The sequence below is a fragment of the Magnolia sinica genome, chromosome 3 (genome assembly GCF_029962835.1).
Source record: "Magnolia sinica isolate HGM2019 chromosome 3, MsV1, whole genome shotgun sequence".
Taxonomy (NCBI): Eukaryota; Viridiplantae; Streptophyta; class Magnoliopsida; order Magnoliales; family Magnoliaceae; genus Magnolia; species Magnolia sinica.
This window is the reverse complement of record NC_080575.1, coordinates 66,075,062-66,100,973: the sequence shown is the minus strand read 5'-3', so window position 1 is coordinate 66,100,973 and position 25,912 is coordinate 66,075,062. Positions and strand designations below refer to the sequence as shown.

Genomic DNA, 25,912 nt, shown 5'->3' with positions numbered 1-25,912 from the left:
TCATCCTCTTCTGTTGACAATTAACCTACCTCTTCCTTAACATCGAGGCCATGGATCTCTTTCAAAATGGAAAAGAATTCTACTTCTCTAGCACCAAGAACATCCTTCTTCCAAACTTTTATCTTTTCTTTTAGAAGTCAAGCTTTCAACTTAATTTGAAGCCCACAAATCCATCCACTGTGAATGAAACTCACTAGTCAATAACCAATTGCTTAAAGCCATCGATCTCCATCCAGGCTAATTCAATTTGAACAGCCAAGGACCCGAATTTTCAGAAATCACTTCTAGAATAAGGCGGTGGTCAGAATAGGTTACGGCATGCCCTGCTGATTAACGAGAGGAAACTTTTCAAGCTATTCTGTTGAGACTCAAAATCTTTGTGAAAGGATGGGACCTACTTGATTATTTTTCCAAGCGAATTTTACACCTACGAAAGGATAGGATCTACTTGATTATTTCTTGATGCAGGACAATTAACCACTTGCTCTAAAAGCTCAAAATGATAGAGCATGGCGAATTAATCTCTCTATCTCATGGTCCAGGCCCCATGTCGCATGGGTTAGGACCTCGGTCGAACCCCCCTCATGGGCCCCAAATCACATGGGTACCGCCTCACACGGGTGGGGCCACCCATCTCGAGTGTGTCCCCGCATCCCACAGGTTACCCCACTCAAGCCTGGTGTAAAAATGCCCATACATTAATCACCCCCGATGAGGAGTCTCGACACGAGATCTCCTGCTCTGATACCACTTTGATGCAGGACAATCAACCACTTGCTCTAAAAGTTCGAACTAATAGAGCATGGCGAATTAATCCCTTTATCTCATAGCCCAGGCCCTAAATCGCATGGGTTAGGACCTCGGCCAAACCCCCCCTCGTGAGCCCCAAATCACATGGGTACTGTCTTACACGGGCCACCCACCCCGAGTGTGTCCCCGCATCCCACAGGCTACCCCACTCGAGCCCGGTGTGAAAATGCATCTGCATTAATCCAAAAGGTTCTTCATGTTGCGAGCAACACGACCCACATTGGATTTCTCAAATGAAAAATGAACAACATTGAAATCACCTCCAATGCACGCGGCAGATTCCATCTCTGTCTAACACCATTTAGCTTAGCCCATAACTAATCTCTCTGGCTTGAAATACGAAGCTCATACACAGTGAAAATCCACTAAAATCCGGAAGAACATTCCCTTACAACAACTGCAACCATGAACATACCTACAAAATTGTTGTCTTTTTTCTGAGATCCAGGCAACAACGATACCTCCCGCAAATCCAATAGCATCCAAAGCAACCCATTCTTTATTCTGAATTCCCCAAAAAACAAGAGTTCAACATACCTCTTTCCATTAAATGAAGCTTAGTTTCCTGAAACAAAGTGACATCTACTTTCAAATTCTTGCACATTTTCCTAATCTGGGCCCTTTTGAATTTACAACCCAAACCTTTGACATTTCAGGAGATAATTAACATTGATCACCTACTTTACCCCCACTTGCCTTCTTTCCTCCTCTCAATTTGCTCGAAGAATCATAACTGATTGAACACTTTATACTCAGAAGCTCTCTCCAGCCTTTGCGAGATTTTGTGGCCTTTGTTAATTGAGATTCTTGCTATCTTTGAGCCCCTCTACCTTGAATGAATTGGAAAAAATCATAAATGTCTTCCTCACCAACCCCAAACGATAAACCTACCATCCCTCCCACTCTCTCCATAGCATCCTTGGACCACCACATCTGATCGTCGGTTAATGTATTACTCCCATTGAGAGTAGCTTGTCTTCCGAAGCTCGTCGTTGAATCAAACTCGTAGATAAACTCTACTCCGTTTCTCACCATTATAGCACGAAGCGAAGTGATGATTAAAGCCTCTTCTAGGATATCCACATCAAGACTAAACGATTCCAACACTATCGCCCTTTTCTCCGCAATATGCATATTCCTTTGGCAGTCCAAAACCTCCCCTTTCGGATATTATCTAGTTGTCACATCTCTTTTCCAAGGTTAGTCTCCCAACAACGTTCTCTTAGTTTTGGATCGATCTTACTATAGAGATCTATAGTGAGATGTCGCATACCATCCGAAGCTTGTAAATACTCTTCTCAGCTTTAGCTTCCCTTAAAAGGCAAAAATCCTTATGTTTTCAATAAATAGCTGGGGGGAAGAGTCCCACGTGCAAGTATTGATCCATGTGTCGAAGAGCCGGCCTCAAAACGTCGTGCAAGAGAGAACAGGTGGGAGAGAATTAGGGAGACTCCATGGCTCAGTTGTAGACAGGCTTTGTTTCAACATTGGGATCATGGGATCGAGTGCCCATGTGGTGTGGGTGTGTGAGTGTAAAAATAAAAAGTGGGAGGGAATCATGGGGTCCACCTCCAACACTTGTCTCCATCCCAAAGCCATTCCTTCCCATGCCTTGAATTTCTCCTTGTCGCATGTCAGACAACAACACGTCTCCGCCACCTCATTAATGGTCGTACTGAAGGGCGACTCAAAAGACACTCAAGCCGAAATGTCAACACTCTCTCTCCTCTCTCCCTGCCACATCTCTTGAAGTGACATCTGAACCTACTTGAAGCAGCCAACGAGTGGGGTACATGGTGCATCATCCTTGGGTTTGAAATCTGATCCTGTTGATGACTATCGGCTCGGAGAGACATAGGATTCTCTCCATTGTTCCGCATTGTACCCATGTTCACATGGCAAGCCTTTTGTCATTCCTTCCTCACCAAATACTTCTCCACCGACAAGGGTCGCACACGCATCATCCTTTGCAACTAGTGAGACTCTGAAGCACAAAAATTGTGCTCCTTCCCTCTCCTGATTGCAATAGCGACTCACAGGAAAACTTATGGCCTCTCCTGCTCCAGACCTCCTCCCATCACAACAGCAACTCCCCCATGCCTTCTCCCTCTCCACTCTTAGCTCTAACCTCTCTTCCCCAACTGCCACAGTGACAGAAACAGGAACTACTCGAGCTTTTTTCTTCTTAACACACTCGAGCTACCCCAAGTTCTTCTCCATCTTTTGACGCAAGGTCAATAGCCAGCACTTAGACGAGATATGATCCAGTCGGCATGAAGACTTCACAAAACCATGGCTCCAAAGGGATTCCCCATATCAAGAACTTGAATTCTTCCCTTCCGAAGTGCGATCTTTCTTACCATCTCTTGAACTGTTTTATGGGCCCCCTCTTTGAAAATAGCTCCCGCTACCACCACTTTATCCAAATTCGCCACAGGCTTAAAGTGGAGCAATATACCTCATTTGAATCTATAGGTTATAATCTTCTTCTGTCAGATTGCAACAATCTTCAATCCAGCACCGAATCTGTGATAAAGTGCCATTATTGGTAGTTTCTGCAACTAGGAACCATTGAAAAGTATTCAAGGCCTTTTCAATAGCATCTTACCTTACATTAACCTTCGATTCTTTGTTGGAGCTATCTATCCAAATCAATTTCTCCCCTTTTACTTCTTTCCCTTGTGATTCTTGTTCGGAGTTTCCTTCTCCCCCTTGAAGACTCAAAAGATGCTTCTCACCTACTACAACATCTCTAAAGGAGATGGGACTTATTTCTAACTATGCTAATTTCCATTTGTCCTTTTAGACGATTTCCCTTTGTTATCTAACTTCTCCTTTTGGTTATCTGCCTCCCTATTTTCCTTTTTTATCCTTATCTTTTTTTTCTTTTTCTTTTTTCGTTCCTTTTTTTTAACCTCTAGAGCAAAATGGGCTCTTAAAGTTTCCTTCCTCCAAAGCTTTGACTGTGCAAAAGATTCACAGCCCTCTCCTCCTCCAAGCTTATCCAGACGAAAGCAAATTCACAATAAGAGGATTTTGGATCTCAGGGAATAATCACCTCCATAACCTTCCCTGCCCTGCTGAAAACTCTAGAAAAGTTAATAGGGAGCCATCCATCGGGGAAGCCTCAATCAGTGTCGGAAGCTCCAGTAGCTCCACCATGCCCATTCCTTTCTTCAATTCATTCTTCTTCCCACAAACCTCTTCCCAACCACCTATCTCCCCTTCTTCCATCATCATCTCCCCTATTTCACATCAATTTTCTCTCTTCCTCCCAGATCCCCTTAGCCCAAGCCTGATCATTTCACCCATCAGATTGTTGTTCCTCGAGCATTCACCTCCCCCGTATCTGTTTTCCCTTTTTTTTCCCTTCATTCCCCTCCCCTTTTTAACTATAGATAAAACCCCGTAGGAAGTTAACTTTCCATTATCTGAATCCAAGATTCTTATGTTGGTACTTGAGCTAGAAAATTTATTTTCATATATTCAATAAACATAGAAGCAAATTTGTGGAATCTATTCTTGCAATTCTCTGTGTGCAATTTGAAGGAGAAGTAAAACAGGACACTCCATAGCACTTTTAAGAAATAGAGGTGTTCCTTAACACTGGCAGAAAATGGCGTGGGCTAAGAGGCATTGACTTCGGCTATTTTTAATTCCATCAATATAAAGGTCTTGCAAGGATTTAGCGAGCGACAGCTAAGGGTTGTTGACTTCTCGTTATCTCCCTTACTCTTTTCATTTTTAACAAAATGCATGTCATTTAAAAAGGGTGGAATTTGATCTTCCAATCGGTGCATCTTCAATCATTGCAATTGAGATCAACTCCATTCTACTTGCTACATAGATTTCGGTAGGGGATCCCAGCATATGCCGCCCATCCCATCAAATGTCAGATTTTAGTTGGAGAAGTGGCACTTTCCTCTGTTTAATCACAATTTTGAACTACCTAATTATATTAAAACTCGCAAAAAACTGACAAAGTGGAAAAGGAACTGCTTTGGACGTGAATATGGAGTACATGTGGTCCACCAAAATTGAGATTAGGCTTAGTTAAGGTTCGGCGAGATCCCCTACCCAAACAGAGCCTTATAACAGGATACAAAATCAACATAAGATTAGTTCCACTGACGAAACAATAAATTATGAAGTAGATAATTAAAAATTTTATCTGGTTTTACCTGAGCATTGCTTTTTAAATTCCTCTGAGCCACAGAAGAAGTGTATTTTGGGAAAGAAGGAACCTGTCAGAAAAAGTTATACAACTCAGTAATCAAAGCTCATTATTCCATGATGAAAACTCTAGATTGCATGCTTAACATCTAAAAAAGCATAAGCAACACCACATGACACAATAGCTACCAAATCAGACATATCAAAGCCCAAAACACAAACCAAAAAGAGACAAGGTCCATAAAAATGTCTTTCCCTGGTAATTTCTTGGGATATTTTTCTATTTCTTGGGAAATATTGCAGAAAATAATAAAATAAATTAACAGATATAAATGAATGGTTAAAATAAAGAAAGACGGCAAGCGAGATATAGAGGCCTTCAAAAAGATGAAGTAGGTTTAGGAAAAGAGCTTGCAAGAAAATCAGAAATTTTGGGTGCATTGATAGAATTTTTTAAAGATATTTCATGGAAAACGGCAATATCATCATGCCATTGTTGGGGTTGTGGCTACGTTTTAAAAATACCAGGATATTTTCACGATATTGCTATCTTTTGATAAATTTGTGAAAAAACCAATCATCGTCATCATGTATCTTTCCATAAACCATCTTTTAAATGGTGGATTGGCAAAACTTTTACAATCGGCTGTCCAATAGACATCAACCTTTCCTTCTTTACCCAGGCCCTAGAACTGTCGATGCTCACGTTGACAATATTCATGTGCCAACAGAGTCCCACCCAGTAATAACCAGTGTATTGAATAGCACTGTAGCGTAGCGTGTAGCGCATGAAATAGCGTGAATGAGCAGTAGTGTACGCTACAAGGGCTGTAGCGTACGCTACACATACGTAGCGTGTAGCATACATAGCGTACGCCTCAGGACTATCGTAGGATTTTTTAAATAAAAATTCTTTTAGTTAAAAAGTTGTTTTAAAATGGTGGTGGTTGGGCATTTTTCCTTTCGAGTAGATGGAGAGAGACTCACATTATAAGAGTTTTGTTTTTTAACTCAAAACAATCGAAATAGGGCTTTCGAACAACCCTATCGCAGTGCCGCAGCAGCCGCAGGTGCTCCCATTTTGAAGCTTTGATTCCAAGCTTTCGAATAGCCCTTTATCATATCTAATTTTTGTAAGTATTTTGGATTAAATGTCCTCATTGTGAGGTTCCTCTGTTTATATAGAAACTCTAGGCTAATTACAAGGCTGAATTGCAGCCATTAACATCAATCTAGGCTAACAAACAAGGACACAATAACTATACAAGATATATACAATCAGTAACTATACAAGATTGACACAATCATGCCATAATTAGAGGACCTAATTATAGCTAAATATATGCTAATGTTGTCCCTGCTAAATATATGTTGTTGTCCTGATTATGGCTAAATGTATGATGTCCCTACTGTCCCTGCTAAATATATGTTGTCCTGATTATGCTGTCCCTGCTAAATATATGCTGTCCTGATTGACATCCCCCCTCAAATTGATGTTGGTTGATCAAGAAGCATCAATTTGCCCATAAGGAACTGATGGCGCGGTCGTGTCATGGCCTTGGTAAACATGTCAGCTGAGGAAGAGAAATGATACGAGTGTCTAATGCTTCCCGAAGAGAGTGACAATCCACCTCAATGTGCTTCGTTCATTCATGGAAAATGGGATTAGCGGCAATCTGAATGGCACTAGTATTATCAGCATGGAAAGGTGTAGGATCAAACTGGGAAAAACCAAGCTCAGCCAGAAGCCCAAGAAGCCGGACAATCTCAGAACAAGCAGCAGACATGGCACGGTATTCGGATTTAGTAGAAGATTTAGAAACACGAGGTTGTTTCTTACTCTTCCAAGAGATCAAGGAATCACCAAGAAATATACACCAACCTGTGACAGACCGAGTATCAGGACATCCGGCCCAATCCGCATCACTATATGCAACAAGGTGAAGAGGAGAGCCGGTTGGAAAGAATAACCCACGGCTAGGGGATCCTCGAAGGTATCGGATGATATGACGAACAACAGCCAAATGTAGATGGCGTGGAGTCTACATGAACTGGCTAATCTGCTGGACAGCGAAGGAAATATCAGGCCGAGTAATAGTTAAATAGTTCAAACTACCTACCAGCTATCGAAATAGAGTAGGATCAGACAGGAGATCACCCTCCTCACGACGATACTTTGTGTTTACTTCTAGAGGAGTATCCACAGAAGAAGTATCCTGAAGACCAGCTAAAGCAATCAAATCATGTGTGTACTTATGTTGATTCAGAATGATACCAGAAGGATCCGTGTGAACTTCCAACCCCATGAAGTATGTAAGAGGACCAAGATCCTTCATATGAAACGAGGCCCGAAGATGCTGCTGTAGACAAGTGATCAAGTCTGAATCCATCCTGGTGATAACAATATCATCAACGTAAACAAGAAGAAGAACAATACCAGCAGAGGTCTTACAAAGAAACCATGAGGAGTCATATTGACTCTGCTCAAAGGAAAACTGAAGTAAGGTAGACCGGAACTTATCAAACCATGCCCGGGGAGCCTGTTTCAACCCATACAGAGATCGCTTCAATTTACATACATCAGAAGAAGAGGAGGAGGTCAAGCCAGGCGGCAGAGCCATGTAAATTCTCTTTGAGATCATCATGAAGAAATGCGTTTTTAACATCCATTTGATAAAGTGGCCAGCCTTGGGACGCTGCAATAGAAATAACCATCCGCACCGTAGTCATCTTGGCGACTGGAGCAAAGGTCTCCTCATAGTCCACCCCATATTCCTGTCTGTTACCAAGTGCAACCAACTGGGCCTTATAGCGATCCAGAGTACCATCAGAATGCAGCTTAATCGAGTAAACCCATTTACAACCAATGGCTTTAACATTCGCTGGACAAGGAATAACATCCCATGTGTGATTGTCCTGAAGAGCCCGAAGTTCTTCGGCCATCGCCTCACGCCAACATTCATGCTTAACAGCCTCGGAATAACATGATGGAATTGAAATAGATGACAAAGTAGCATGAAGAGATGTATGAGAAAAGTCATAACAATCAGGAGGATGAGAGACTCTAGTCGACCAGCGAGGAATAATGTCAGAACCCGGATCAGCCGCAGAAGGAACAGGCTGAACAGGCTCAGATGTCGGGTCAGGCTCAGGAAGGGGCAAAGTCGGTCGTCAACGTTCATACACAAATCCATGTTTGAATCGCTTAGGAATAAGAGTCAAGTCATCAAAATGAGGAAGAACATTGATCTCAGGCAAGGATGCAACATGAGGAGAAAAGAAAGACTGATTTTCAAAGAAAACAACTTGACGAGAAATACAAAATCTGTTAGAGCATGGATCATAGCAAACATAACCTTTGTGTGAATTACTATAACCCATAAAAGTGCATTTAACAGATTGGGCAGAAAGTTTATGTCATTCATGTGATGGCAAATGAACAAAACAAACACAACCAAAGGAATGCATATCAAGATAGTCGGGATGCTGATGATGAAGACAATAATAGGGAGTTTCAAAATGCAAGAAACTTGAAGGCAATCTATTAATTAAATAAACTGCCATGGATAAGGATTCCACCCAAAATTTAGAAGGAACTGAAGATTCAAGCAATAACATTCGAACAACCTCCAACAGGTGGCGATTCTTACGTTCAGCAACACCATTCTACTAAGGTGTATAATGCCCGAAGAGAATTGAGTTTCAATATAAGCCACAAATTGTTGAAACACAGAAAATACCTCAGATTTAGAACAAAGAAAATAAATCCAGGTATACCTACTATAATCATCAATGAATGTGACAAAATATTTATAATTTGCATGAGATATAACAGGAGTAATACCCCACACATCACTATGGATCAAATCAAAACAGCTTTCAGCACGACTACCATGAGCAGGAAAGGAAAGAGATTTACTCTTACCTAATTTACATGTTGAGCAATCAAAAGAGAGATGAGAGGAAAATTTATCTCTATTACCCAACAAACCAGATTTTACTAAATGAGATAGAACAATAGAGTTAAGATGACCCAAACGTTTATGCCATACTTCACCCTTATTGTTTACAGTAGAACAAGCCAAAGAATTGCAAGAAGGAATGGAAAAATGTAAAGGAAACAATCGTCCAACTTTAGGCCCCTTCGCGACTATCTTCCCCGATACCTAATCCTGCACAATACAACCATCACGAGAAAACCCAACATTACAGTTGTTATCAACTAATTGTCCGACGGAAATGAGACTAGTAGAAAGCTCAGGAGATACAAAAACTTCTTTAACTAATGAATTAATATCTCCAACAGCATGAATAGGTAACTGACTACCATCAGCAATCTGAATGTACGATGAGCCATGATAATGCCGAACATTGGTTAGAGTGTTGGAGGAACTAGTCATATGATTAGACGAAGCAGAATCAACGAGCCAAGGTAAAGATGGTAGTGTACTGTTACCTTGAAGCCCTAAGGCTGAAAAGGCTGAAATAATCATTTGCTGAACAGTTTCAGGAGTAAGAACAAAGGGATCACCAACTGTAGAGGAATTAGCGGAAGCAGAAGTACCCACCGTAGCTTGATAGGCATTAGTTTGGCGATTCTGGGGATGAGTCGGATAGTCTTTGATAATATATCCCGGCTTCTTGCAATAATTGCAAGATTTCTTGGCACAGTGAGCAGCAATATGCCCATATTCCTTGCAGCTAAAGGATTGGACCTTCCACATATCCCGACCCTTGCCTTTCCCGTGAGCTGCATAAACGACGTCATTAGAGGTCATGCGGTTCTGCTAAAAAGTAGCTTGTGTTGCAAGACGTTGTTCTTCACGAAGTAATTCCCCAAAGCACACATCCAAAGAGGGAGGAGGATCACGATTCATCAAATTGGAGCGAGTTGCCTCAAATTCCAGCCGTAACTTCATTAGAAACTGATCTCTCTTACTCTATTCGTGAACCTCCTGAACAGCAGCAAGAGATACAGCTGGTATCTTATCATAAATAATGTCAGCAAATTCACCCCACAAGTTCTGAAACCCAGAAAAATAATCTTGTATGGAGAGATCGTCCTGAGTGTAATTGGCGATCTCATATTCCAACTGAAAGCGTCTAGCTGTGTGGTCCTGATTGTAAACCTTCTTTAAATACTCTCACATATCTCGTGCAGTCTTGTATGGCCTCAGATTTAGGACAATCACAGGATTAACAGATCCTAAAATCTATGTCATGACTCTAGCATCTTTCGCTTTCCACTGAGCCAATTTAGATAGTTCAGTAGAAGCTGGATCACTTCCATCTAGTGTTTCAAATAGCGCCTATAGCGTAGCGGTAGCGTACGCTACGTAGCGTAGCGTGGCCATAGCGCTACGTGGCATCCCAAATAGCATAAATCCCCTGTAGCATACGCTACAGGGGTCATAGCATACGCTACAGCTATGTAGCACGTAGCGTCCGTAGCGTAAGCTACAATGTATTTTTTTACTGTTTTATTTTTTTATTCATTTTTTCACGTTTTCTTTGTTTCTAATGTTGAGGAATGTAAAACTTGCATTGTACTTGATACTTTTAACCTATAGGATTTTTATTTCTTTTCATAATTGTGACTAGTGGTTTCAATTAGACATTATTAATTAAAGTGGTTTGCTTAGAAAGTTGTTAATGTAATAATTATTTAATTTGGCTTATATATGTGGATTGGCTTTTGATAAATGATAACTAATAACTTTTTTGAACATGCTTATAATTTATTTAATGAATCATCTTTTAGGCATTTTTATATTTTTCTTTTTTTTCACTATTTATTATATTTGTCCTATTTTTAAATTAAAAAATAGAAGTATCGTGTAGCTTACGCTACACGCTACGTATTTATGCTACACGCTATAGAGGGTTGAGCGCTACGCATCACGCTACCGCTATTTAAAACACTACTTCCATCTATGTGACCCCATAACTCTTTCCCCAGGACAAATGGGCGAAATTGAAATTCCCAGGCAGAATAATTCTTGTCCGTGAAGCGCACACCAAAAGAATCTGAGTTGCTAGTAGACATGGTGCCCAGAACACAACAATAAAGACTGATAATACTAAATCCACCTCACCCCTAGTCCAAAAACAAGCCTACATCCAGCAAGTCCAAAATAAAAGGAGAACAAAATGAGAGTTTCTAGCAAGAACTGGACACGCCGACAGCCACTAATCACCCCAAAATGAAAATTTTCAGCAAGAAAGAAACTTCTTACCCCCGACAGAAACTGTCGAACAGCAGTTTATAACCCACCAGAATTATCTACACCTTCCTTTGAAGGTATCGAGAGCCAAGGAGACCAACAGATTAGTCCCAACCCAACCCAGAAATCTCAGAACAGGTAATAGAAGGCTCTGATACCATGTAAGTATTTTGGATTGAATGTCCTCATTGTGAGGTTCCTCTGTTTATATAGAAACTCTAGGCTAATTACAAGGCTGAATTGCAGCCATTAACATCAATCTAGGCTAACAAACAAGAAAACAATAACTGTACAAGATATATACAATTAATAACCGTACAAGATTGACACAATCATGCCATAATTAGAGGACCGAATTATAGCTAAATATATGCTAATGCTGTCCTGATTATGCTGTCCTTGTTGTCCCTGCTAAATATATGTTGTTGTCCTGATTATGGCTAAATGTACGCTGTCCCTACTGTCCCTGCTAAACATATGTTGTCCTGATTATGTTGTCCCTGCTAAATATATGTTATCCTGATTGACAATTTTTGGCGTTCAATCGGACCTACAAGAGCATCATCTTGCTAGATTTTCAGGAGCATTGAAGCCCAAACAAGGGAGAAATCACGTATCCCTCTCTTCGCAGCCGCACGGACACATAGCTCCCAAAAATCCATTTTCAGTTGATTAAATCCCTATTTAAGGTATGTTTTGGCCCTTTAATCATTGCTAACAAGTTTTCTTTTTATTTATGCTGAAAAGTTGTGGTTATTTTTTCATTTTTTTCAATTTTTTTTCTTTTTAGGAGGTCGATTCTCATGTATGGGGGCGGTGGTGTGTATGGCATGGATTTGACCCATCCAACCATCACGTGGGACACATGCATGGGGTCCACTGTGGTGTTCTATGCCACGGCCCACATGTGTGGGGTCCTCTGTGGTGTTTTATGCCATGGTCCACATGCGTGGGGTCCACTGTGGTGTATGTATGCCATGGCCCACATGCGAGGGGTCCACTGAGGAATGTGACATTTGTATTGTACTTGATGCTCTTAACTATGGGATTTTTATTTTGAAGAATGTGACATTTATATATTTTTCTTTTTTCTTACCATTTATCATATTTTTCTTTTTCTTTTTTAATTAAAAATAGAAATATTGTGTAGCTTACGCTACACGCTACGTTATTTCGCTACACGCTACAAAGGGTTAAACGTTACGCAACACGCTACCACTATTTAAAATACTGATAATAACCCCAGCCCAACTTATACACGCAAATTACCAATGGCAAAAAATGAGGGTGGTCATGGAGGGGCGGTTGAGAGATATAGCATTGAGCACGAGGCATACACACATGGTGTTCCCCATGATCATCAAGTCTTATGGCAGTGTTTTGGGTCATTTGGGATTCCAAGAACAGGAGCAGTTTCAGGAATGTGGATGCGAGGGTACCTGAGGTGATTTCTAATGTCAAAAGGTTAGTGAAGGGTTGGGCGATCTATGTAAGGGTAGCCTCGGCTGCCATCCCCCTCTAGTTGCTTGTTTGGGTTTTTTAAGGCTCTTGTATTCTTTTCTTGCTTTGCGAGCTTTTTCAATAAATATTAGTTATCTTTCAAAAAAAAAAAAAAGTACCACCATTGAACCAAAAGTGGAAAAGGACATGCTAAAGTAGTTGGCTGCAAAGAATGACACGGAGCCCACCAATACATGTTTAGCAAACACCGGTCATGTGCCAACATTTCATGAAAATATCAATTTAGTTTCAAAATCTTAGAGGTATTTATCACTCTGGTCAAGAAAAAAGTAAAAGCCAGCAATAAGATAACCAGCAAATTCATCAATCTCCAAGACTCCAGATGTTTATAGTTGGCAAATGTTTTCCTCGAAAGCGCGATACTCCATTATTTATGAGGAAATGCAGAGCAAAATGAAATGGCTATATTGCAATTATGTACTGAACTTCTAGAAACCCACTGTCACTACCAATTCATCAATCAGAATACATCAAAGCCTTTTTTACATTGACAAATTCATCAATCACTTATTTAGTATGGTACTGCTCGAGAGCCATGAAATATTCAATTCTATAAAATCAAGGTAGCTTTAACAACATTTTGTAAAAATTACAATAAAATGTAATACCTAATTTGAAGGCCTTGTGAATTAGGAATAAATACGCTGGTTGCATTGTTTTTAAAATCCTAATCTCTTTAACTCAAATCCTACTGTTCAAATCATATTACAAATTACAGAGGAAATGGTTCAAGATTCTCATTTCAATAAAATCACAAATAAATTTTATGACTTACTAAAAACCGGGAAGTGCTGAATACTAAAAACATTATATGAAATGGAGGCACACATAGCATACTAAGACTGATGCCTGAATTTGGATGCTGAATATCATGATACACCCAAATGCAACTAGAAACATTTGTTGCCATCAATAAACTCATAGATAATCAATGTGGAAGATGAGAAAGAAGTGCGCGAACCTGCCCAGTGAGAATAAGTGAAACCAAAACATATTTTTTATATGCTTCAACAGCTATAGCATTTAAAACTGTCATTGGTGCAGTAACAGCCTGCAAAAATAAAGTACATTCATTATCACCATTTGGCAGTCAAAGTTGGGTAAGCAATCGAATTTACTGCCATTTACTCACGTTGTGCAGATATTCCAAGGCTTTCCGGAACCGCTTTTGTCCTATATTTATCATTCCCCTGCCAATATACCAAATGGGAAATAATGCCAATCTGCTCTTAGTTGTCGAATCAATATGAATGGCCATCAAACATGCACATCATCCATCCATATTGTAAAGGGTAGCTAGCCAATCTCCATTACAAATTTACAATTAAAGGCTTACCCTCCCTTTTTATGAACAGGAAGAAATTCTGGTGGGCATTTGAGATGAAATTGAGGTAGAGAAGCATCCAATCCTTCTTTTTTTTTTTTTGAATGGTAACACATTTTATTAGCATTACTTAAAAAAGGGAAAGGTAAGACAATAAGGGGATGATGAGAAATCATCCCACAACCTATGAAAAAAGATCAATAACAGCAGCCCAAAAATAACACCAGTCATCATCCAATTAAGGGCAGAAAGATTAAGAACCCCACATATCATTATGATGGAAGTTGGGACCATCAGGAACAATGTTTTAAATATCGACGATATCGGCTAATATATCCCACGATCAGTGTTCGAGTTGTCGGTATCGCTACAAGTTTCGCTGGCTGGAGATAAAGAAACATTATCATTATCGCCGATAACCGGAAATGTGAGAAAAACAGAAAAAACTGTGGAATTTTTCAATGAAACTTTAAGAGATGACTAAATACACATTTCTTTTTCATATTTAAGAATAAAATATAATAAGTTTCCATCCATCCATCCAGCTGTCCATTCCATCCATCCAATCCACCCACCCATCCATCCATCCATCCAACCATCCTATCCGATCCACCCAACCACCCATCCATCCAACCTCCTAATCCATCCATCCCATCCATCCCTCCCACCCACCCTCCCATCTACTCATCAATCCAAACCATTCATTATATAATCCATGCAAATAGATTTTTTAACTATTTTTTGGTTATACATATTATTAATTTATTTTTCAAAAATATTTAAAAATAAATAATTTAATCTTTTATTTTTCTTTAAATAGAACCAATGGATCCTAATGGACCACTTTCAGTCAGCCTATCCTCATGATAGGGCAAAATGGGCCTCAATGAGCCCCATTTAAAGAAATAAATGAATAATTTATTATATCCCAAAAATATATTTATTTTAATATTAAAAAATACAAAAAAATTGAATTTTATATGCAGGTACTTAGAAATTGCACACATGGCAAACAAGTAATCTAATTAAATCGTCCAAATTATGGTACCTGGTGTAGTTATATCATAAATCCAAAGTTAAGTATCAAATTGGTGTACACTAATTGTACGGTTAAAATAAAGGAAATCCAATGGTCCTGTTTTAATAAACAAGCATCTATGAGTTACTGGTTATGATTGTTCAATCAATGTCCATGGAATAGTGACATGGGCTGCTCACTCTATGCAATTTAAATTAATACATTTTACGGGGAATGATCTGGGATGGAGGATTGCTTGTGAGAGCACAGGAAGCTAGGTGGGGCCTACTATGATGTTTGTGAGAAATCCACCCTGTCCCTTTATTTTTCTAGATCATGTTAGGACATGGGACAGAAAATGAGGCAAATCCAAAACTCAAGTGGGCCACATGACACGAAACAATGAGATTGAATGTCCACCATTGAGAACATAGGATCAAGTGTCCTTGTGTCCAAACATAAAATCAAACATGTATATAACCTAATCTAGTGATTCTTCTTTTGCTTTTGAATGTATTGTTTGTGTTTCCACACATATTCTTACATTTATAAATTATATGAATAGATTTTGAATACATTTGCATCAATTCAATTATACAACGCATAGATTAGGACCCATACAAAGAAAACCTATTATGTGCACTTATTTTTTGTAATGTTTTGATTTATAAATGTGTGTTGATGTCTTTTTTAACAATCACTGAAGTTTCATTGAAAAATTCGACCAATTTCCCCATGTTTCCAACAACAACAATACATTACGCGATACAACCGATATATCCCATGCGATAACCAATACGTATACATATCCCAAGGATGCGATACATAACGCGATACCAATATTTCGAACACTGATCGGGAGATGAGTGCAATGAAGTGGGTCCCAACTCCCCAAAGGTCCAATCTGTGGGTCCTAATCTAGTGAGGCCTCCGCGCATTAGATAAGTGCCTAAGTGTTTTTTTTTTTTTTTTTTAAGAGAGAGAGAGAACTAAAAATTTATTAAGAAGCCCGCAAAAAGGCCGGGAAAGAATACAACATAGGCAGGGAAAGAATACAACATAGCACTATTGCAAAAGCAAAAAAGCGAGCAGCGGACTTAGCTACTTGAACATTAGGGGCCCATTCCAAAACAGCACATTTCACTAAATCGATGACCCCATCAGCTAAAGATTTCTTGTCCTGAAAAAATTGTTCCTCTCCTTTCAATATGAACCAAAAAATACCCGTTGTTACAAGCCACCAAACTCCTTTCCGAGTTTTACCCGCAATTCCTTAGTTCAAGCCCACAAAAGATGGTCAACTAACTTTGGCATCACCCAATACATGTGGCAAAGGAGAAGGAGATTATCCCAAACTTTGCGCGCAAAAGGACAATGAATGAAGAAATGGTCAATCAACTCTGCATCCCCATGCACATCAAGCAAATGTTGGGAATAATAAGGGGTCTCTTTTGAAGGTTGTCGATAGTTCACACCCTTTTCCTTCCCACTAACCAAATAAAAGCCGCGACCTTGGGAGGAGCTCCATGAGAGCATTGGAGGAAAGGATAGGATGTCGAAGTAGCTGGCTTAGAGATCATTCTATAAAAAGAACACACCGAGAAGACACCCGAGCCATGGCCCCTCCAAACCATCACATCTAATCCTTGGAGTGAAGGGGTGTAAAGATTCAACATGCAACTAGTCAAGCAAGCTAATAAGTTCCTCAAGTTCCCTTCGACATATGGGGAGACCAAACCACTATCCCGGCACTTATAGAGTAACAACAATCCACAAGAATAAACCGGTCTATGGCAAGGTTAGCTATTATCAGGAAAAGCTCATTTAATGGGTGGTCCCCACTCCACATGCCCATCCGGATTTCCCATTCCTGGCGAAAAAGAGATTCCTTCATGAAATATGTGCTCGGATGAAACAATCACCTTCCACACATAAGAAGCCCGATAGAGAGGAAGATTTTATGCTCCAATCGCCCGCCTAAGTGCCACATTTAGAAACAGGGATTCCCCTACATAATTTGCCCGCTTCAGACCCGAACCTCCAATGCCACTTTCCAATAAAAGAAACATTCATAAGACTCAAATCTTTTAAACCAGCACCTCCCTCATTAATTGGCTTGTAGACGTCTTCCCAATTGAGTAAATTACATTTCATTTTTACCTCAACCCCCTTCTAGAAAAAGTCTCCTCTACTTATCAAATCTTTCCATAACTGATTTAGGGCATTTGAAAGGAGACAGAATAAACTGGCATGTTGAAAAGAGTCACTTTAATGAGAACTAAGCAAACTCCCAAACAGAGATAATGACACTTTCAACTTGATAGCTTCCTTTCCACTTTCGATCACCTTGTCCCATAAGTGCTTCGCCAGTTTCCCTATATAAAGAGGCCACTTGAGGCAAGTGGAGGGGAAAGCCACACTTTTACATTTGAAAACACTTGCCAACTACAATAGCTCTTCATGCTGCATATGTTTCCCCAACAATTTTCTTTCATTAACATTTAGGCCCAAAACCGCTTCAAAGCACAACCATTTTCCGGAGGTTGTCTATCAATGATATACTGGCATCACAAAAAAGAATCATATCATCTACAAATTGAATATGACTAACTTGCACCCCTATGTCCGCTACATTGAATTTGGAAATCAAGAACGTATTCTTGTCCCCATTCTTTCTTCCCTTTCTTCATCTAACAATTGACTTGCTTCTTCTTTGATATCAAGAACGTGAATCTTACGCAAGATAGAATCAAATTCAGCTTCTCTAGCACCCAATACCTCTTTTTTTCCTAATTTTAATTTTTTTTCTTTTAACATCATGAACTTTCGGATCAGCCTAAATCCTGCATAACCTTCCACTTCAAACAAGGATCACCAATCCAATATCAAAGACTGAAAACCTCCTATTTCAAGCCAAGCCATCTCAAATCCAAAAGTTCTGCTCCCCAATTTTCATTCGTCGCCCTAAGGCTCCAACAAATCCCCGAAAGACCGTCCAAGTCATGATAAGCAACCCAATCTAAGAATTTCTACATACTACTACTGACTAGGCCTCCATTAGATTTTTGGTAAGAAAATTTCACTACATTGAAATCACCCCCAATTCACCACGGAAGACCCCAACTCTGCCTAACAATGGAGAGCTCAGCCCACATCCAATGCAATCCAGGAGAGCAAGGACCATAAACTGCTAAAAAAACCCATCGGAAGTCGGGCAAACAAATGCAGAGAATAACAAAAACTGAATTAGGTCTCCTCCTCACCCCCAATGAAGCAAGTTGATAGCCCTTTTCAACTCTTCCTCTGAGCTCATCTGAACAAACACAAATCCTCAATAACAACCCATGTCTCGATCTCAAGGGATGCTTTACATCCATTACATTTCCAGCCTGGTTGAACAATGGAGAAATTGATCAGGAGCCATCCGTCGAGGAATCCGACCATGAAAAGCGTCAGAAGCTCCAGCAATGCAGATGACATCAACTAACTTCTGACATTGTCAATTCCTTTATGACTGACCTGCATCCAGCCCCCCAACTCCTTTCTTCCTCAATATCCCCTACCTTGCTCTCTAAAAATCCCTCTGAATTTCTTTTCCTCTACTGTTTGCCCCATTTGAATCACCCCTACCATCAGTCCCTGTCAACGATGAATCCCTTCGAACCTACTTTCCTGATGCTTCCGATTTTACCTTTCTCATGTTCCTTTTTTTCACCACTCTTTTCTCACCTAAGGTAGTATTTTTCACGGCTTCTCTAAAAAAAAGGGCATGCTACAATATAGGCTATAGCACTTGCTACAATAATGCCCGACAACATGAGCCAAAATGCTCAATCAAGCACAATGATACAGCACACTATATTACTTCTGCTTTTAAAGGGACAAATCAAGGATTGAGAATCTGATATTAGGATATTTTAAGGGCTGAGATTTTGGGTTTTATGGTTCATAATACTGCTAGTTGCACAAGGCACTTGGATAATCCAATCGATGGATTCGAACTATCGATTCAGCCATGAATGGCTACCTCCCTCCCTCACCATCTATCACATGCATGCATGCTCTTAAGGTAGCCAAATGCCCTTGCCATCTAGTTATTGACACACGTGAACAGATTAACAACTTGAGCATGATAGCGTTGGGCATGTGATTGGTGTTTGGTAAACATGCGTCAATAGACTACCTGCCATTCCCTCTAGCCAACCACTTAAGCACGTCCTTTTCACTTTTCGCCTGATGGTGGTACATTTTTCTGCCCTGGTGCCAACTTAGGTGCCTATGTTTATTACATGATACAGGGAAAACATCTGGTGCTACATGCTCTAGACATTAATTGTTCACAACTCCCCTTTGTGAGCAGCACAAAAAATAGTTGCACTTAGCTAATGCACTGGTAATCATGCATCCATAGGCCTTGCCATTTTGTGTAGCCAACTACCAGAGCATGACCTTTGATGTGTGTGGGTTTGTGTGCTTAATGCTTAGAGGTTTTCCTAGCAACTATCTTCCATAACCATATCATGCTTGCTCACAGTTTGGGTGTGCATGTAATAGTTAGTGGGGGTTAATAATGGGTGGGAGCGTATTGTCATATGGGTGGTGCCAATGCAAGCACTGTGATGACTATTCCAGGAGCCAAGGTAACAAAGGAAGGTTGATGTGTGGTGGCAAGCCAACCCCAAATTGTTAGGAGAAAGGCTAAGATGTTCATGATGATGGTATAAGGAAATACGTTTTCCCAATCTACTATTTAAATGCCAACCACAAAATTCATAGGAGAAAGGCTAAAAGAATCATAGTAATGTTTTATATATGGAAAATCCCTTCATGGGCACATTAGCTTGGGCATTAAAAAATTCGGGCATAATCCTAATGTGCCAATGAATCTGGCATAGTACCATCCCCCACACAAGTATGTGTGTGTATGTATCAAACAAAAAGTCATAGGAACTGAGAATCTCATGTATTATTCAGCAGATTGACATTAAGGGCGATTGATCTGTCAACTTTTCCACTGTCGCCCCCAGAAAAACGAACTTCTCCTTACGTAAAGTTGGCATAGTACAAATAACATCTGGATTTGAAATCATTGCTTAATGCTTGTATACCTGGTAATGATCATAATTCACAAGAATATTCCAAGTTCTAACTATTCCAAATATATAAAATCAGCAGGGCATTCTATAGCCTTAGCAAGAGAAGTGTTGAGGATTAAGTTGGTCCCAAAATCTTATATTGGTCAATGTCACAATATATGTAATCTTACTAAGAAAAAATTGACAATTCTCTATTCCAAGTATTTTTTGTTATTTGGACTTTTACCCTTACCGATGGTGAATCTTCAACAAAGATTCCAGCATTGAATAGATCATTTGATAAGAGTATTTCTTTCTGTCAGTTGATAAGAATATCTATCCAGCTATAATAAAAAATCACATTAGTAGGAACACAAGCCAAAATGCTCCTACATTGAGTATCCATTATTGGTAAAACATTCATATTTCCTTCAGCTAAATGAGAACTTGGTTTAGAAACTCTTTCCAAACGGGGTGACTGTGAAAACATCTCCTGGATAAGCTTCATCACTGGGTGGTAATCTTCATAAAAGAAACATTGATAATAATCTTGAGCACGACTCAAGTGCACACAGTGCAATATGACTTCAGTGGTTATTGGTCAGTGAATAGGTGTATTATTTTCTAGAGAGAATTAACTCTCTTGCAGAGAGAGAGAGAGAGAGAGAACCTAAAAACAACCTCTTTGCATTGTGTGGTTAGTGCAAGAATATGATCTATTTCTCTTTTTTCTTCTTACTCTTCTTCCTACTCACACTGATATATCCTACATCAGATTATCGACTTGAAAGGTCCTGATTTTGTCAATTAACAACATTATACTAGAAAATGAGTAGCTCCACATCAAGCATGTAAAAGAAATGTATTGTTTTCATATACACACACACACACACACACACACACACACACACACATACAGGAAAGACAACATGATGATTTTTTATGCTCCATAAGGTCAAACTAGGGGAGTAAATCAAACTAAAGGAGCAAAGTAAACAGGAAGAGAATAATTGGGGTGGAGAAGGTGAACTGATCGCTTACAAGTGATAAGTGATAACATGCTAACTAATTTGTCGTGTGGGTCTATTTGTCCCACATCATGCCACCTGTGTAAGACATCCATACCAAAAGGATGTCCCACCATGAAGGTCAATCATTTTAAATCAAGTTGACCCACCCATTAGATGGACCAGAGTGCCAACCTGTAAGTTGAGTTAAACCATCAGTTGTCGATTGAATCCAATGGTGCAGCCCACCTGATGAGCGAACAGGCCTGATTTTTGTGCCAGGTGATCGTCATGGTGAGGCCTACCATTTGCATGATACGGATGTCCTTCACAAGTGGCATGTTGGAGGGAAAGATATGCATGCATGACACGTTAGCATGAATGGACAATGTCGTTGTAGAAACAGATTGAACAAGTAGTATCATAACCAAGTGGATTGAACATGCATGTGCTAGAAACCACATATCTATGCCAAGATGCATAAATAGCAAAAACAATGATACATAGATCATTCATCAAAAGAGAGAATGATCCCAACAACACACGCATGCACACACACACCTACATGCACATTTATGGGGGAAATGTTGACCTATGGTCATATGGCCCTTGATAGAGTGGAATGGCAGAAAGGGTTTATGTAGCCAACCCCAACTACTTGGCATAAGGCTTAGATGATGATGATGATATGGGGAAATGTTCCTATGCGGTAGACCTTATTGTATATTACGGTAAGGTCAAACTTTGTGGGCCCCACCATGATGTGTGTCAAACATCCAACCTATCCATTAGATGTGTCTACTGTATTAGGCCTTGAGCCCAAAATCCAACCCGATCCATGATTTAGGCGAGCCACATGACAGGAAACAGTTGAGAGTGGATACCCACCTAGAGGGCCACAGAGATGTTGTTCAGGCATTCAATCCATGCATTGTGTGAGTCCCACCTCAAAGAGGGGTTCCACCAAATTTTGAGTCATTCCAAAGCTTAGGTGCATCCCATGAAATTATTTTAGATGTTTTAGGCATGATTTCACACTGTTCTAGATGGTTTGGACCACTGACCACCCAAGTTCCACATACGGCTTATTTTATGGGACATCCCACGTTGAGAGGAAATCACCAGATGCACAGTTCCAAATGCCTAACACACATCCCAATGGGGCCCACAAAGCTCAACCTAACTATAACTTATGATAAGGTCAACCTAATAGACATATTTACATAAATATGTATTTATGCATGTATAAGGAGCAGGATCTCAAAAGTATGGTTAAACCCAATCAAACAAGTATTTCTTCTTTCTTGTTTTGGGTAAGTTAGTGTTGAACTCATGACCTTGAGGTAGTGATACAAAGCATCACCCAACCATGCTACAGGCATAGGCTCAACTCAAGTGTCTTACAAGTATCCACCAACCAAGGTGTTTTGTAACGGTAACGGTGGCTGTAATGGACACCACCGTTACCTTTACGATACGGATTGTAATGGCTGTTATAGTCCCTATAACAGCCGTTACGGTCTCTTTTTTTTATTGGAAAAAAAAAAAAAAACCCAAAAAACCTATATCTGCCTCGTAATGTTGATTAATAAGTATGGAAAACATGTATCTGCCCCATTACAGACAATTACGGGGTTATTATGGCCTTTATAAGGGATGTAACGTGCCGTTAACAGCAATTACAAATCATTTTTTTCCATAACGGTTGTTACGGCCGTTACGACCCCATAATGTGTAATGGTTGCCACCGTTACCTTTAGTAACAGCCTTCACAGCACAACATATATATAAAAGATTTCAACATTACCAATATTGGTATTGTATCGTGTTGATACTAGTATCATGAGCACATGCAAATATCTAAAGATCCTAGTCGTTACATGGAAACTTAGAAATGTTTGACTAGAGTCTATCCCCCCAAGAAGAACGGCAAGCCCCGTCTTGTTTCTAGTATCTCTGGAATTAAATGGTAACCCCCAAGTCCGCCTCAAAAAGTTATCATGGTGAAAACCCTACTTCAATCCAAACCTTCCATTATTTAGCATGACCTTCAAAATCATAATTGACATGTCAACTGATGCAAGAAATTCCACTAATATATTTCACTAAACACAGAAATATAGCAGTTGATCAACTGTAATAACCAGATTAGAAGAACATAACAATTGAGCGTACATAGTTTCAATATTGAATCTTTTCTACGCCTATGAGTAAGGGTACATTATGATAAGTCCATGATATTTTTAAGCAAAAATTGCAAAACTAAAGTGTTTACCCATAATAACAATAAAGGAAAAAGTCCCTTGGCTGATCAACCTCGAAAATATCCTCATCCAAAATGCTCAGACCAGCTTTGTAGCACTTTGCCAATAGACAAAGAAGAAGAAAATCTGGGTGTAGAGTAGTTAAATGTTCTGAAGAAGGCCGAAGTTTCCGAATGGCCGTCCTCATGGGAGCTATTCCTTGAATTGGCACTTGAAGTAACAGAAGTTGCTCCTTGAACCTTCTACAAACAGAGATAACTGCCAATAAGAGAGAGACATACTAAGCAAGTCAGCAGGCATACACTAGCTTGTTATGGATAGCTGACCTAAAAGAACATGGCAAAGGGGGAAAATATCAGGGAAAAGGCAAACCACAAGTTTTTTTCTTTAAGTTAGAAGAAATCCAGAAATGTGATTATAATTCATCAAATAATACATTTCCATACATTTCTCTGGTGCCAAATGTATCTGTTCGGCTGAGCAGGAATTGATGAATTTGGCAACAGTTAGAATGATATCACTAGCTTGTTCTCTCAAGATCTGACCAGAAGTGCGCGCCTCTCTGTCCAATTATAAATAGACAACAAAAGCTCAGCTCATCAAGCAATGGAGAGAAATGAAGAAAATACTAACCAGCCTCGTGTGAATATTCCAATATCTGTCCAATTATAAATAGATAACAAAAGCTCAGCTCATCAAGCAATGGAGAGAAATGAAGAAAATACTAACTAGCCTCGTGCGAATATTCCAATATCAGCAATCTTGAACTTGAAACACGTGTGTTTCATGTATGCATACATGTATGTGCATGCATGAATCATTGTACACATGTATTGGGAGGTGATTGTTTGTCATCCATGCAGAGCTTGAAACAGTTTGCTTTTTTGAGCCACCATTTTTAAGCAAAAAAAAACAAAAAACGTATCGAACAACTATTATTTTTAGTCCCATACAAACTTCCATGTCAACAAGGTACAGGATTTGGCACCAACATTGTGCCAGCCCACCAAATTATCTTATTAAGTTAGCCATGTTGCTTTCAATTACAAACCAGATTGACTTCTTTCTACTTGGGAAGAAAGATCGATTGATTTGGAAAGACTGCAAGGTTATACTGGGAGAGTAGCTGTATTGCTTTCATACACGAGCCAGATTGATTTTTCTACTTGGGAAGATAGATCGATTCATATGTAAAGACTGCAAGGTTATACTAGGGAGAGTTTGACTACACAACATAGGTTAATGCTGTGGATGTTTACATCAAGAGATGAAAGAAAGGGAGTGAAACTAATATGTGTCCAAAAATGAGGTGGTGGAATTTAAAAGGAGAGAAAGCAGTGTTGTTTATTTGCACACACTTACATATGTAAGTTGAAATTTACATATTTAAACTTGATTTGTGAAATTTTTTTAGTTATTATTTGGTAAAATATATAAATAGCCAACCTAGAACATGCGCACTCCATGGCACACCAGTAACAAACCTTTGCTTTCTTAGATGAGGTTGTGACTCTGAAGTTCATGTGCGTCTTTTAATTTTTGTAAAACATCAGGCTAGTGACTTGTACGGCAAGTTTTTTCAGTTGATGTAGTCGGCAAACCAACCCAACAAGTCTTGTCAGGTCGGGAATGAGTCATGCTGGTGAGTTTCCTAATGACTCGGATCCAAATTTTGTCAAGTCAAGTTACTCATCAAAGCTTGGAGTCGAGTCACTGAGTTTTAGAACTATGAGCGACATAGGTTAGTCCTCGGTTTTGGTTCAGTAAAACCTTTTGCCTTGCAGCTCTCTCCTTATTTTCTTCAAGACCCTAAACACAAGAAAACTGACTTCTTATATGACTGGAACGATTCGTGAAAACGATAACTAACCAAAACCCAATTCCCAGGACTATCCCAAAATCGCAGAAACCACAGAATTCAAGCAAAATCCAACAAAAACAAAAGAAATCGATGAATCCCACTTCGAATATGAGTCAGTACGACTCTCTCGATAGCGTGACGAATAAAGCAAGGCAAGGAAATAAAGAAGGAGAAGCTTACAGAAGATAGAGATAGCCTAAGGAATGGGTGGAAGGATCGAGCTGCTCTAGGAAAGGAGCCAATCGAGATGACAGGGGTTGAAGAGATTCGTCGGCTTGATTCAAGAGGCTTTGGAGATGGTTAAGGTCCTTTGCGCTGCCTGAAAACGCTTGAATGTGAGCGATCAAAGCCTCGATGGAATCCATGAGCGACGATCCGGTGAGAGAGTCCGGGGAGGGGAGGAGATGGAAGTTCTTCTTGGTTCGTGGATTTTATATGGGAGTGGCTTGGTTGGATTGCGTGGTGTGCCACACACCACCGATCTCCGTGTGTGTTGACGTCACCAAGTTCTGTGGACCCGACCGTGATGTAAATATTATATCCACACCGTCAAAAAATTTGGCGAGATCATTTTATGGCATAAACCCAAAACACAGGTAGATTCAAATTTCAGGTGGACCACACGATAGAAAGAA

General features: G+C 39.8%; 1 protein-coding gene across 1 annotated transcript in view; it reads right to left on the bottom strand.

The window, feature by feature from the left end:
* The window catches only part of LOC131239987 (COP9 signalosome complex subunit 3), a 63,470-nt gene extending 37,774 nt beyond the window's left edge, over positions 1-25,696 (bottom strand). Inside the window, exons 1-6 of the mRNA XM_058237957.1 lie at positions 25,458-25,696; positions 23,863-23,978; positions 23,428-23,674; positions 13,861-13,918; positions 13,690-13,779; positions 4,992-5,054 (exon numbers count right to left, since the gene is read on the bottom strand). Coding sequence (XP_058093940.1) covers positions 4,992-5,054; positions 13,690-13,779; positions 13,861-13,918; positions 23,428-23,674; positions 23,863-23,978; positions 25,458-25,642 — 759 coding nt within the window. The 5' untranslated portion in view covers positions 25,643-25,696. The remainder of the gene's footprint in view (positions 1-4,991; positions 5,055-13,689; positions 13,780-13,860; positions 13,919-23,427; positions 23,675-23,862; positions 23,979-25,457) is intronic.
* Between the last annotated feature and the right edge of the window lie 216 nt (positions 25,697-25,912).